The sequence below is a fragment of the Macaca fascicularis genome, chromosome 7 (assembly GCF_037993035.2).
Source record: "Macaca fascicularis isolate 582-1 chromosome 7, T2T-MFA8v1.1".
Lineage (NCBI taxonomy): Eukaryota > Metazoa > Chordata > Mammalia > Primates > Cercopithecidae > Macaca > Macaca fascicularis.
The window spans coordinates 18,772,158-18,787,591 of record NC_088381.1 but is presented as its reverse complement, the minus strand read 5'-3'; the positions used below and the strand labels follow the sequence as shown (position 1 = coordinate 18,787,591).

Genomic DNA, 15,434 nt, shown 5'->3' with positions numbered 1-15,434 from the left:
CCAACAAAATTAAATTTTAAAAAGTAGGTTTCAGAGTACCACCTCAAAGCCATTGAATCTGAATCTCCATGTGCAGGGCCCAGGAATGTGCATTTTTAATAAGTCCAGGTGATTCTAATGCAGCTGACTGGGGGCTTATGCCCAGTTGAGAAGTACTGTTATTTGCCATGTTACCCAACGAAGGGAAGTGACTACTATCTTATTCATCTTTGTGTTCCCTGCAGTGGCCAGCATTAGGCCAGAAATGGAATTTATTACATGAAGCTGGACTGCATTGCACTGTTGGAAGGAGTTCCATTAGGGTAATTATGAGCAACAGGGCCTAGCCCTCCTTCCCAGGAGGAATTAAGTCAACCTGTGGCTCAGGGTTAGGCAGTCAGGAGTTTTCCAGGGCTGATACTGCTTTGCTTATGTGTGCGTTATGTGTTTGCGTAGTATGTCTCGCTTTCTGTTGTGTGTTACTGTCTTGAGTCTCAGAAGGGTCTGTCCACGCCATGCTGCACGTGCTCTGCAGGCTTGTCGTTCTCTGTGTTGTGCATGCACAGCTGTGTTAAATAACGTGTCTTAGAGCGTGGAGGACCCAACATGGGACAGGTCCTCTGGCTGATGGCACATTTAATCAATCAGGTTGATTTAAAAGTTTTCAGTGAATTTAATACATCAGAATGATTCCCTTTTATGACCAGTAGAATAGACATTTGATTTTTTTTTTTTTTTTTTTTTTTTGAGGTGGAGTTTCACACTTGTCACCTAGGCTGGAGTGCAGTGGCGCAACCTCTGCCTCCTGGGTTCAAGTGATTCTCCTGGCTCAGCCTCCCGAGTACCTGGGATTACAGGTGCTCGCCACCACACCTGGCTAATTTTTTTTTTTTTTTTTTTTTTTGAGACAGGAGTCCTGCCCTGTCACCCAGGCTGGAGTACAGTGGTGCGATCTCAGCTCACTGCAACCTCTCCCTCCGGGGTTGACACGATTCTCTTGCCTCAGTCTCCTGAGTAGCTGGGATTACAGGCACACACACCATGCCCAGCTAATTGTTTTTGTATTTTTAGTAGAGACAGGGTTCCACTATATTGAACTGGTCTTGAACTCCTGACTTCAGGTGATCTGCCTGCCTTGGCCTCCCAAAGTGCTGGGATTACAAGCGTGAGCCACCACACCTGGCCTAATTTTTGTATTTTTTAGTAGAGATGGGGTTTCACTATATTGGCCAGGCTGGTCTTAAACTCCTGACCTCCGGTGATTCGCCCACCTCGGCCTCCCAAAGTGCTGGGATTACAGGTGTGAGCCACCATGCCCGGCCCCTAGACATTTGATTTTTAAAAATGTTTTGACATGTCTTAGTTTGAGTTCACAAGAAAAAAAAGTAAATTAATCTAAAAATCTATTGGCAACAAACATTTCAATAAAAATGGAAAATAGACTCTTGAATGTCATGTTTAGGAATTTGACTTCATATTTTGGTAGTGTAGCTTCCTAAGATTTTTTAAGCCCCAGTGTGACAGCTTCAGAGATCTGCTCTAAGATAACTGACAGCAAATGTGAGAGAATGCATGGAGTGAATGAGACCAGTTGAAGCTGTCACAGGGGTCCCTGGAGAGACTCTACAGGAGGAGGCTGTCATGAGGAACCATTAGAGGTAAAATTGATAGACCCTGGCCAACTTGGGAGGAAGCTGAGGCTATTAAAATAGATAAAGAAAAACAGGAACTGGCGGGGACTTGGGGGACAGAGTGGAGAGAGAAGAATGGGGAAGATGGTGAACATTATGTTGGCCTTTTGTTTTGGTTACAGATTTTTATGCATGAGGGGATTTTTAAAAAATTTCTACTTCATTTTATTTATATCTGAAATATCAGTGGGTGGCCTAAAAATCAACTTTAGTATTGCCAAATTGCCTGATATCATGATACCTATAAATAAAGTTCTAAAGATAATATCTTTTACAAAGCAAGCATTGCAAAATGAATTCTTTTACTTTTTCATGTTCTGTCCCAGCATAAATCTCCAGCCTTCATTAGAGCTGCTGTTATTTCTGATTTCAACTTAATGTTATTAAGAGCACACAGTGTTACTTTTTGTGACCTGCCTTTCCTTTAAGACCACAAATCAAAGAAAGTAGAATCACTCTGTTTTTCTGGATGCCTAAGAACATCATCCTGGAGAAGTATTACTGATCCTTTAGATAAAGAATGTAGATGCTGACCTGTTTTAATAAATATAACTACTGTGTTTCAGACAACCTTTGGCTGACACCCATTCTTTTGACATGGGTGCCTTAGTAAGTACATCACAGCATGTGGTTGGGAATCAGACAAATTGGGGTTGGGATCCCAACTCTGCTGCTTGCCACATGTGTGACTCTGGAAAAGTTATGTATTCCCTAGGCCTTAACTTCCTCATCTATAAAATGGGGATTGGAAAAAAGGACTTACTTCAAGGGATAGTTGTGAGGATTAGTGAACTAACAGATGTGCTTAGCATTTCCTGGAACACAATACATGTGCAATAAAAGTTATCTATTTGTCCTATTATGCAAGATTTTATTTTGCAGAGATCCAGAATCAACAGAGTTTATGAAAGGAATGAGGGACCTTTATGTTATCAAAAAGCGAAGGAAGTATCTGTACATGCTTACCTTCCTCGAATGACGTAATTTGGGTCTGTCAGGGTAGTTATTTAAACTCTTTCGGAGCCTCTTTTTACCTAGACCAGTGCCTCCCACAACGTGGTCCTTCAACCACCAGCATCAGCATCATCTGGGAAGTCATTAGAAATGAAAATTCCTGGGCCTACTTTTAGACCTACTGAATCAGAAGCTCTGGGGTAGAGCCTAGCATTCTGTTTTAACAAACTCTCAAATAATTGTGATACACTAAAGTTTAAGAACCACTAGCCTAGACCATCTTTTAAAATGTACAATTTGCCTGGGCACAGCGGCTCACCCCTGTAATCCCAACACTTTGGGAAGCTGAAGGGGCATTGCTTGAGGTCAAGAGTTGGAGACCAGATTGGGCAATATTATGAGCCCTCATCTCTATAAAAATTTTTAAAAAAATAACTGAGCGTGGTTGTGCATGCCTGCAGTTGTTGCCACTCGGGAGGCTGAGGTGGGCATATCACTTGAGCCCAGGAGGCAGAGGCTGCAGTGAGCCAAGATCACACTCAGGAGGCTGAGGTGGGAGGATCACTTGAGCCAGGGAGATGGAGGCTGCAGTGAGCCATGATCACGCCACTGCTATCTAGCCTGGGCGACAGAGTGGAACCCTATCTTAAAAAATAAAAGTTTTAAAAAAGTGTACAATTAAATGGTTTTTAGTACATTCACAGAGTTGTGCAACTATCACCACAATTAATTTTAGAACATATTCATCACTTTCAGAAGAAACTCAGTACCTTAATTAGTATTTACTTTCCATTTTCCCCCAAGCCCACCAACCCTGGGCAACCACTAATCTTTCTACCTCTGTGGATTTGCCTACTCTGGACGTTTGATATAAATGGAATCATGTGGCCTTTTGTGGTCTGGCTTCCTTCAGTAAGCATCATGTTTTCAGGTGCATCTATGTTGCAGCATATATCCATACTTTCTTTTCATTGTTAGCTAATATTCCATTATATAGACATGCCACATTTTGTTTATTCATTCATCAGTTGGTGGACATTTGGTTTGTTTCCATCTTTTAGCTATTACAAATAATACTGCTGTGAACATTTGTGTACAAGTTTTTGTGTAGAATATGTTTTCATTTCTGTTGGGTGTGTACCCAGGAGTGGAATTGCTGGTTCCCAGGGTAGCTATGTTTAGCCTTTTGAGGAACTGCGAGACTTTTCCAAAGTGGCTGTCCCATTTTACATTCCTGCCAGCAGTGTATGAGGGTTCTAATGTCTTTATATTCTCATCAACACTTGTTATTAAATATTTTCTACTAGACTATCTTTTGAGATAATGAATTCTGTAAGCCTATTACGCTATATCATTTATTTTCCTGAAAGTAAAAGCATTTAAAGGATGCCTCTTAGCTATTATTTCTGAGGTTGGATACCTGGTTTCACATTTGTACTTCCATTTTGTGATTTTATAAACTTTCATCATATTCTTTTTAGCTGAATTAAAAAATATAGATCTAAAGATATATATCTTAATATAAGTATATATAAAATAAAAAATAAAAATCAATCATTTAATCTTAAACATACAAAGCCCTTCTATCTTTTTTATTAGTTTAATATTAATTGAGGCAGTGACATTTTTATCCTCTGATATGTCTAGCCTAGTAATTATTCAATAAATGTATTTTTAATTGGTTGATTCTCAAACATGAGTATAAACATTCCTTAGCTTTGCAAAACACCTGCTATCAAAAGCAACTCATTTTCTTGACACATTGATTTCTGATTACAAGCCCCAGCTAAAGAAATAGGGTTATACTCAAGCTGACTGACCTTTCTCAAAGCTGTTTTTTTTCCAGAGGAATGGCTTCTTGTGGGAACCAAACAAGGACATCTTCTTCTCTATAGGATTCGGAAGGACGTTGGTAAGTGCGTATTGCTCATGAAAAATAATAATAATCATCATCATGTTTTAATAGTCAGCTAGTATACAACGGTGAAATCAGTTATTCCTGGACCATTGAAAGAGAGAGTGAAGGTTAGAGGGAGCACGGTGGGAAAATGGGGAGAAGACTTGAGAATGCCTAGGGCTTTTCTCCTTCAAACTGTATTGCCCTACCTACATCTGGGAGGTGAGGATGAGTTGCTGGTTTACTTATTACTGAATTACTTATTACCGGTAGTGAGTCTGTAAGAAAAGAGGAGGTGGTGGTTTTCCTCCTCTTTTCTTAGAGACTCACTACCAGTAATAAGAAATACTACTAATGGGAATAAGATTCCTGTATATATGGTGTGGTGGTAGGAAAAAAAATTAGGAAACATTGGTTTAAAATATCTTATTAGCTTGTGAGGGGTAGACCAGGAAGAGAGGACCAGGGTTTGTGTTCATGTGCACTTCCCCCGGCTGCGTGACTGTGAGCAGGTTCTTTCCAACATCAGTTTTCTATAAACTCTCTGTCTCACAAAGTTGTTGGGGCAGATGCAATAATAGGCTGGAAGAAACTGTGAAAACTAAAGTTCTAATCAAATGTGACTGTCAGTAACGTAGAGTAATAACTAAAGTATTTGAAATGTATTCTGTTAAAGAGTGTTTTTTTATTGGGGCAGAAAGTACCTCACTGCCCTTCCCTGTTTTCATTTTTGTGCTCTCTTTATGGAGAATAGATGTGTTTAGGTATTATGCCCTGAAGCCACTCTACAGAAATCTGCAGTTAATTTCATACCTTTCAATCTAATATATATTTCTCTGATAAATAGCTTGAGAGACAGCTTAAGATAAATAGAGCTCTCTTTTGGAACCTGGAGCAAGGGTAACATTGGGGGAAAAAGCACCTTACTAGTGCACCCGGCAAAGAGGAAGATATCCTGGTCAGTTTCTGCAGCAGGGTAAGAAAATAAACCAGAGAACAAAATAGAGAATTTATTTCATTTCTAAGTTTTTCAACTGTCCTCTAAATCAGGGGTCAGCAAACTTGTTCTGAAAAGGTCCAAAGAATAAATATTTTAGGCTTTGCAGTGTTGTAAGTACTTAACTCTGCCATTGTAACATGAAAGCAGCTGTAAGCAATATATAATGAATTGGTTATGTTTCATAAAACATAATTATGTTTCAATATGGTTATGTTTCAATAAAACTTTATTTACAAAAACATGCAAAGGCCTCAATTTGGCCCTTGGGCAGTACATTGTTGATCTTTGTTTTAATGTTTTAAATTTTTAATTCTTGGCCAGGTGAAGTGGCTCATGCCTATAATCTGAGCACTTTGGGAGACTGAAGTAGGAGGAATGATTGAGGCCAGGAGTTCGAGACCAGCCTGGGCAACATAGCGACACCCTCTCTACTAAAAATTAGCTGAATGTGGTGGCACGTGCTTATAATTCCAGCTGCTCTGGAGGCTAAGCTGAGAGGATCGCTTGAGCCCAGGAGGTTGAGGCTGCAGTGAGCTGTGATCACACCATTGCTCTCCAGCCTTAGCAACAGACCTTGTCTCAAAAAAAAATTTTTTTTTTAGTTCTCAGAGCCAAAATATTTGCAATCTGTGATATTTGCCTGGTCTATAATTTTAAAATTAAGCTCACATTTTAATTTTAAAGCTAAAAATGCTTATCTTATTCAGCATTCAACAACTGTTTTTTGACTGTCTACTTTCAGATGTAAGTAGTGATCAGAAATTGAAAACAAGACTTTACAAATGAAGTCTTTCAACACAGTATAGACCTAAACTGGTAATATGAGCGTTAATCTGGCTTGGAACCCTGGTGGCGACTATTCCTTGCTCTGTGATCATTTTATCATGTCAACTTTGACAAATTAGTTAATGTTCCTGGGCCTCAGTTTCTCCATAGGTAGCTTAAATATAGACAATTAGGAAATCAAACTCTGATTTGAAACTTTTTCTTCAAGAAATGTCATTTTTCCCTATACTCTTGGTGAACAGTGTAGTTCTGGCCCAGCGCTGGCCTGATGTGGGCCAGAAATAGACCTGGGCCTGTGTGAATTAGTTCTAGGGTTAGTTTGGTTTCTAGATTTGAGATATTTCAAGCCTAAATAGATCTATGGGTAGACTGTCTTTCTGAGGAAAGGGAGGGGATAATAGGGTCAAGAAAAGACTAGGGCTAGGGATCGTAGGCTCCGATCTGATCTCAGTCATTTCCCTGGAGCTCAGTTGAGCCAGTGACATTTTTATCCTCTGATATGTCTAGCCTAGTAATTATTCAATAAATGTGTTTTGAATTGGTTAATTCTCAAACATGAGTATAAACATTTCTCAACAGACATCTCTAGGCTTCATTTTACTCCTTTATTTTTTGAGACAGGGTCTTGCTCTGTTGCCTAGGCTGGAGTGTAGTGGCGCTATCCTGGCTCACTGTAGCCTCAACCTCCTGGGTTCAAACCATCCTCCCATCTCAGCCTCCCAGGTAGCTGGGACCACAGGCACACACCAACATGTCCAACCCATTTTTGTATCTTTTGTAGAGATGGGGTTTCGCCAGATTGCCCAGGCTGGACTTGAATTCCTGGGCTCAAGTAATCTGCCCACCTCAGCCTCCCAAAGTTCTGGGACTACAGTTGCGTGCCACCATGCCCAGCTAATTTTTGTATTTTTTTAGAGACAGGGTTTCACCATCTTGGCCAGGCTATTCTGGAATTCCTGACCTCAAGTGATCCACCCGCCTCAGCCTCCCAAAGTGCTGGGATTACAGGCATGAACCACTGTGCCCAGCCCAGTCTACTCTTATCTTGAACTGAGAGGGGTTAGATTAGTTCATGTCTGAGGCCTTTACAACTCTAGGTTTGTTTCAGTCGTGCTGAGCAGCGTTCTCAAAGTGTGGTCTCTAGACCCCTGGGGATCCCCAAGATCCTTTCAGAGGACCTACAAGGACAAAACCAAGTTTGCAAAAACACTGAAACATTTCATTTTTTTTTTTTCAACTGTATTGACATTTACAATGATGGTGCAAAAGGAATGGTGATTAAAACTGGTGGGCACCTGAACACAAATCAGAACAGTAGCACCTAACTTCAAATAGAGACTTGAAAAAAACAAGAAAAAAAAAGTGGTACCAAGCTGTACTAATAGTCATTGTGTAATTCTCACCATGTGCTCACCGTGGGTTTTTGTTTGTGTTTGTTTGAGATGGGCTCACTCTGTCACTCAGACTAGAGTGCAGTGGCACAATCGTGACTCACTGCAACCTGTAACTCCTAGGCTCAGGCGATCCTCCTGCCTCAGCCTCTCAAGCAGCTAGGACCACCAGCACACACCAGCATGCCCAGATAGGTTTTACTCCTCATAAAGATGAGGTGTCTCTTGTTGCCCAGGGTGGCCTCAAACTCCTTGCCTCAAGTGATGGGTTGTTGTTGTTTTTTCTTTTTTTTTTTTGAGACGAAATTTCACTCTTGTCACCTAAGCTGGAATGCAATGGCGCAATCTCGGCTCACTGCAACCTCCCCCTCCCAGGTTCAAGCAATTCTCGTGCCTCAGCCTCCTGAGTAACTAGGATTACAGGTGCTCAACACCACACATGGCTAATTTTTGTATTTTTATTAGAGACAGTATTTCACCATGTTGGCCAGGCTGTTGTTGAACTCCTGACCTCAGGTGACCTACCTGTCTCGGCCTCCCAAAGTGCGGGGATTATAGACGTGAGCCATCACGCCCGGCCAGTTGTGTGTGTGTGTGTGTGTGTGTGTGTGTGTGTGTGTGTGTGTGTGAAAGCTAGTTTCACTTAAGAATGTTCTTGGTTAGGCAGTAAAAGTTGTTATTTTTATTGTATTTTGACTTTTGGCAACACATCTTTTTAGTAATCTCTTGTGATATGATGAGAAGTACACATACAGTACTTCTGCTGTGTGCCAAGGCGTGAAGTCCTATGGCTGTCTTGAGGGAAAAATGCTTGTGTGATTGAGTTATGAGCTAAACTGGCTGCTTTTTTCATGGAGTATTGTTTTTGTTTGAAAGAATGACAGGTTGTGGTTTTTTTCAGACCATTTGGATATTTGGAAGGTTTTTTTTGTTTTGTTTTGTTTTGTTTTTAATGAGCAAAGGGAATCTGTTACTTTAAGGTAAAGGAACTGGCAGTATTTGTTGTGAACAATAAAGTTAGAGCTTTCAAGAAAAAAAATAGAATTGTGGAAAACTTGTGTTCACCCCACTGAGTGTGACAGCTTCTCCATAGTTAAAGATTTTTTTCTGATGAGATTGGGGGTGATAATAATGAATGTCATTTTTTAACATCCTATAATGAAATGTAGGTCTGGATTGGAAAATCTGCATAACTCAGTAAACCAACATTTTCCAGATGACGAATGCATGAAGTTTTAAAATCATGTGTGAGTAAAAGATACATTCAAAGTGTAAGGTAGACCAATGTTTTTTGACGTGACGGAAAATGAAAAGTTCATTGACAAGTATGAGATTTCACTTTATGAGAAATTACATTTGTTAAGTGTTGGTATAGTGTCAAAGAAGAATCTGAAAAATCTATTAAAGTACTTTTCCCTTTTCAACTGTATATCTACATGAGGACAGATTTTTTGTCATATACTTCAATCAAAACAAATTAAATTATCAAAACAGATTAAATGCAGAAGCAGATGTGGGTTCTTACTTATGGGGTTATTGTTATTTTTAAATACATACATGTTTTTAAATGTATTTAAATTTCTAATGTAAATATTCATGTATATAATCCCCAAAAGAGTTCTTTGAAGTCCTCAGTAATTTTTAAGATATCAAGATTTGGAGAAAAAAAAGTTTAGGAATCTCTGCCTTAGAAAATTCTATTTGTAAAGAGAATTATAGGCCTGGAGCAGTGGCTCACACCTGTAATCCCAGCACTTTGGGAGGCCGAGGTGGGTGGATCGCCTGAGGTCAAGAGTACAAGACCAGCCTGGCCAATATGGTGAAACCCCGTCTCTACTAAAAATATAAAAATTAGCTGGGCGTGGTGGCACATGCCTATAATCCCAGCTACTCCAGAGGCTAAGGGCACAAGAATTGCTTGAACCCAGGAGGTGGAAGTTGCAGTAAGCTGAGATCGCACCACTGCACTCTGGTCTGGGCAACAGAATGATACTCTGTCTCAAAAAAAAAAAAAAAGGAGAATTATTAAGTGCAATAATAAGGCGCTTTGAAGTGTAGGAAGTGTCTGAATTGTTTTTTTTCCTCATGAAATGTAACAGCAGAATACCAGGGCACACTCCCTGCAACTTTAGGGCCCTTTCTTCATCCCCTCTACTGAGGGACACATGGAAGAAGGGAGACCAGCTTTGGTGACATGAGTTCTTATGGCTGCCCCAAAGAGTCTCCCTGATTCCCAGAGGGCAAGGGCAGAGCTAGCTGTGGGGAACAATTCGGGTCAGCAGTACGAGCATCCTGTCCATGAACTAGAAGGCAGGTAGCAGGGCGTGGGCTCAGGGCACAGGCTTTAGAGTCAGCCTGGGTTTGCTTGTAGGCTCCCTCACTGGCTGTTACCTAACTGCTTTACCCCTCAGGGCCCTCAGATATGAGCTTGGAATAATAATACCTACTTCTTGGGAGTTGTGAGTTTACAGGAAAAAAAAAGTATAAATTTTTAAACCCAGAACCCAGTATGTAGTTATTGCTTAATGATAGCTGCTCTGATGATGATGATGATGATGATGATACTCTCTTTTTGACTCATTGGTGACTTCTGAGGCTGAATATTTTTGTCATCCCCAGCAAGGCTGAATTCACATGTTTTTATGGTATATAACTTTCTTCCCCTTTTTTGTAACAGTGCCAGCAGCTGTAGCATCACCTGAAAGTGGCAGTAAGTGTAGACGCATTGAATTGCCTTAGCTCTGGAGATGGGTTTGAGTGTTTGCTCTGTCTCCATGACACAGGACTTAAGAGTAGCTGCTGGAAATTAGTTGGTCTAGATCTGAGGATGCTTTGGGCTGGGTTTCATGGCTTGGGCTCTTATGTTTGACTGTTACTTTTTACACTCTTCCTTGTGGAACACTTTGCCAAGGTACTGATTTTGCAAGATAAGATCTTCAGACTCACAAGTACCTTGCAGCTTCAGTAAACTTTGTGTGATCCTTTCTGCTGATGCCGAGTGAAGGTGCATGAAACGCTCTGCTCTAAAATTGGAGTTGAAAGCATCTTACAGTGCTCGTAAGACAGCTGGCTATTTAGATCTCTGATTTTTAGTCTTTCAGGAACTTCTAAAGATTTATGTAGGACAGCAGTATGGAACAGTATTTTTCTAGTAGTGGTTTTTATATGTATTCCTGTATTTGGAACTTCCAATGTTTATTTCTTTTCCATAGGTTGCAACAGATTTGAAGTGACACTAGAGAAATCCAATAAGAACTTCTCCAAAAAAATTCAGCAGGTAAGCAGTGATGGCAGTCCTTACAAGAATATTTGACTTATATGAGACCCTGTCAGACTAGGATTTTGGTAATGTTATTTATGTATTTATGTATGTATGTATTTATTTTTTTTTTTTTTTTGAGATGGAGTCTCGCTCTGTCACCCAGGCTGGAGTGCAGTGGCGCGATCTTGGCTCACTGCAAGCTCTGCCTCCTGGGTTCATGCCATTCTCCTGCCTCAGCCTCCCGAGTAGCTGGGACTACAGGCGCCCGCCAGCACACCCAGCTAATTTTTTTTATTTTTAGTAGAGACGGGATTTCACTGTGTTAGCCAGGATGGTCTTGATCTCTTGACCTCGTGATCCACCCGCCTCGGCCTCCCAAAGTGCTGGGATTACAGGCGTGAGCCACCGCGCCCGGCCGGTAATGTTATTTATTAACTCCGAATCCTCTTCTCTTTGACCTTCCATTTATCCAGGGGTCTCTGCCCATATATCATGTGCCTGAGATCCTCTCTCACAAGCAGAAATGATAATCACAGAAATTATAATGCCCAGAAAAATAAGTGAGAGCCCTGTAACTGGATAGGCTCCGTGGTCCCTTTTTAGTTATTGAATGAACATTTGCTAAACCTTGTCAGAAATGTTTAATTGAGCCTCATGATTTGCTGTTTTCCAGATCCATGTGGTTTCCCAGTTTAAGATTCTGGTCAGCTTGTTAGGTAAGAAAAGGAGTTGCATTTGTATCCTGTGTTTAAAAAGAAAAGAGATGACTAATTAACCCTTTCATGGTTAATTTGATAGTGGTTACTTAACAACGAACAGGCGTGTTCCAAACCTGGTATAACAGGGTACATGGGTAATAAAGGCAGCAGCATCCTCCATAAACTCGAACTCTGCTCTCCAAGGAGTCTCACTTTATTCATTCATTCATTCATTGATCAAATATTTATTGAGCCTATTCTATGCAAAGTCTGGACTAGACATTGGAGATACCAAGTTCAGTGAGACATCGTTGCTATCTTTGAGATTTACGTTCTGATTACAAAGACTAAATGACAGGAAGTAATCACGATACAATGTGGTAAGTTACAGTGGCATGATCTCAGCTCACAGCAGCCTCTGCCTCCTGGGTTCAAGCAATTCTCCTGCTTCAGCCTCCCGAGTAGCTGGGATTGCAGGCACCCACCACCATGCCCAGCTAATTTTTGTATTTTTAGTAGAGACAGGGTTTCACCATGTTACCCAGACTGGTCGCAAACTCCTGACCTCAAGTGATCTGCCTGTCTCGGCCTCCCAAAGTGCTGGGATGACAGGTATGAGCCACCGTGCCTGGCCAAGCTCAAATGTTTAAGGAAGAAAATATCCAAGTTTAGAAGACCAGGTGACCTCTTAAATGTTTTGTGCTGGTTATAGGTGAGAATGAATCATCTTAGTGAAACTGAAGGTACATCTTCAGCCAACATCTGCCATTTGCTTCTTCTAAATGTTAACACAGTTACTTTTTTTGCCTCGATAGTGGCTATACTAGAGAATTATTATCATTGATTCTGATGTTATACCTCCTCCCAAACAGAAAATAACATTTATGTCCATGACCTATTGACATTTCAACAAATCACTACGGTTTCAAAGGCAAAGGGAGCATCACTGTTTACGTGTGACCTCCAGGTAAGTTTACCCGAGATGAAATTTAGCTTTATGCTTTAATCAATACAGTCTTTCCTACATCATTCCTACCATTAGATGGGAAGAATGACATTGATGATCCATACCCAACGGAGACTCCAAAGATAATTTTAATTTTTTTTCCTGAGATAGAATCTTGTTCTGTCGCCCAGGCTAGAGTGTAGTGGCATGATCTCGGCTCACTGCAACCCCTACCTCTTGGGCTCAAGTGATTCTCTTGCCTCAGCCTCCTCTGTAGCTGGGACTACAGGCATGCACCACCATGTCCAGCTATTTTTTGTATTTTTTAAATTAGAGATGGGGTTTCACCATGTTGGCCAGGCTGGTCTCGAACTCCTGACCTCAGGTGATCCGCCTGCCTTGGCCTCCCAAAGTGTTGGGATTACAGGTGTGAGCCACCGCGTCCGGCCCAAAGAGAATACTTAATTGTGTCAGAGAAATTTCTCTATTGGTGCGTAACGTGAAGTTGAAGCGTTTGCATTCCCTGTGTGTAGGTTAATGAGAATCTAGTGCTATTGGCAAGAGACAACTAACCACGGACAAAAAGCTTGTCCTGGACAAGCCATTATTGGGAAAGCAAGACTGTAACAATATCATGAAGATAATTATAAGACATTAAATGGACTCTTGTTTTAAACAGATCACTGAGGTCTTTGTCATTAGGGACTTTTCATTGTTCGGAAAAGACATCTCTCTTTATTTTTGCCAATTTATCATTTTTGCATTCTTCAGAATCTGCCTCACCCGTCTACTCAACTTACCATTTTTTAGCATTTCTGTTCTACAATGACACTGCATCATTTTATGCCTAGGAATATTCTTTTCCTTGCTCTTTAAAGGCTTAAAAGTGGGCTTGATGTCACTAGCACATGGTCACGCCTGACCCAGCATGCGTTGATGGCCAGGAGCAAGAAACATTTAAGAGAAAAAAAGGGGGGAGGAGTTATATAGGGGAAGGACTGCCCCAGGATTTTCTCCTCTGAATTGTGAATGTCCATGTGATTTGCTGGTGCTGTGGTCTTTGGCTGGCAGCCCTTCCGGAGGAAGTGTTCCTCAGTCACTTATTTCTTAGTGCATCTTAGAGAATGGTGTTCTGCTCAGCTTTCCTGGCAGGATGACTGTGTTACAGGGAATTTTCAGACTAGTAGCCATTTCAAGGTAGACAGTCTCTAATTTAGTCATCACTCAGTTAGGGAGAGTCATTGTATTCTCATTTGCTCTGTGTCTCCTCCCAGCACACAGAGACCGGTGAGGAGGTGTTGCGGATGTGTGTGGCAGTAAAAAAGAAGCTGCAGCTCTATTTCTGGAAGGACAGGGAATTTCATGAATTGCAGGTGAGTCCTCTGTTCCTTGGCCCATGGGTTGAGTAGGAACTGCTGCAGTAGCTCAGTTCTAATGAAGTTCAGGATTCCAGTCTTGTCGTTCTACACAGATGAATACTCTGGTATGAAGTGCATGAGAGCTTGTTGATGCTTACTTGTAATATGATTCTACAGTGTTTCTACAGATCGGTTTATTTCAGAGTGGGTTTTCACCGTTTCCAAATGTACAGTTCGTGGACTTATATTTTTGTTAAGGGTAGTTTCCCGGCCTTGTGCCCGTAGAATTGTGCCTGGTGAGGGCGAGGGTTGTTTTGCAGAATGGAGGTTGCAGAATAACAGGAAAATCATGATTTTTTAAAAAAATATTTATTTCATTCAGATCCTTGCTCTCTTTTTTCAGGGGGACTTTAGTGTACCAGATGTGCCCAAGTCCATGGCGTGGTGTGAAAATTCTATCTGTGTGGGTTTCAAGAGAGACTACTACCTAATACGGGTAAAACCTTATTATTTTGCAAATATCATTAGTTTGTCTTGGGAAAGATGATTATGTGCTCTGAACTCCAGGTCAAGAGACCACTTTAAGTAGAGCTTTTGGCATAACAGGATTTGTTATTTGTATGTGTAGTTATCATTCATGCTCAGCACTTTTCATAAATAAGGTGTCTTATTCAGGACTATTGGGACAAATGATGAAGGCTGTTTACCTCTGTCCGGTGGATCATCATGGACTGCTGTCCTAAGGCTTCGGTGCTCAGGAATTATAAACTAATTTTAGCATAAACTTAAGTATTTTTAAGACTTTGAGTTTCATCTCCTGCCCTCCTATCTTTTTGTATATTTGTACTAAAAGTGATTTTCAAATTTCAAAAGCCACAAGTGTTTATTACAGAAAATATAGATAAGGAGATAAAGGAAGTACAAATCAACCTTAGTCCCCCCACTCAGAAATAGTCACTGCCAACTTTTTGGTATATGAGCTTCCATCCTATTTGTAAAAATACCATGTTATACAATTGTTTTATAACCTGTGTTTTCTCTTAACATAAGTTGTAAATATCCATGATGTTGTTTTTCTCCAATATGCATACTATATGTAGAAAAGATTGATACACTGTTCGTTTCATTGAATAACCTAAATCTCTTAGCTTCACACCCCTCTCGTAATTCAGACATGGCAATTCTAGAAACTTTCTCTCTGTCTTCCACTGGGTGAGCTCTTCATTGTTTTTTGTTTGTTTGTTTGTTTGTTTGTTTTAGACAGGGTTTCCCTGTGTCACCAGGCTAGAGTGCAGTGGCAGGATCTTGGCTCACTGCAACCTCTGCCTCCTGGGCTCAAGCAATCCTCCCACCTCAGCCTCCCAGGTAGCTGGAATCACACACGCCTACCACCGTGCCCAGCTAATTTTTGTATTTTTTGTAGAGATGGGGTCGCAATATGTTGCATAGGCTGGTCTTAAACTCCTGGGCTC

General features: G+C 40.8%; 1 protein-coding gene across 6 annotated transcripts in view; it reads left to right on the top strand.

The window, feature by feature from the left end:
• The window catches only part of VPS39 (VPS39 subunit of HOPS complex), a 47,055-nt gene that overhangs the window by 4,210 nt on the left and 27,411 nt on the right, over window positions 1-15,434 (top strand). For 3 of the 6 annotated variants that reach the window (XR_012414831.1, XM_005559286.4, XM_073995590.1), the window contains exons 2-7: window positions 4,471-4,536; window positions 10,911-10,975; window positions 11,634-11,676; window positions 12,531-12,625; window positions 13,879-13,977; window positions 14,366-14,458. Coding sequence is in view for 3 of the 6 variants with exons in the window: in XM_005559286.4 (XP_005559343.1) it covers window positions 4,471-4,536; window positions 10,911-10,975; window positions 11,634-11,676; window positions 12,531-12,625; window positions 13,879-13,977; window positions 14,366-14,458 (461 nt within the window). In the remaining 3 variants the exon portion in view is untranslated. Of the gene's footprint in view, window positions 1-4,470; window positions 4,537-8,867; window positions 8,946-10,375; window positions 10,409-10,910; window positions 10,976-11,633; window positions 11,677-12,530; window positions 12,626-13,878; window positions 13,978-14,365; window positions 14,459-15,434 lie in introns of all 6 variants that reach the window. The other 3 variants (XR_012414830.1, XM_005559285.4, XM_073995589.1) reach the window with 2 other exon arrangements.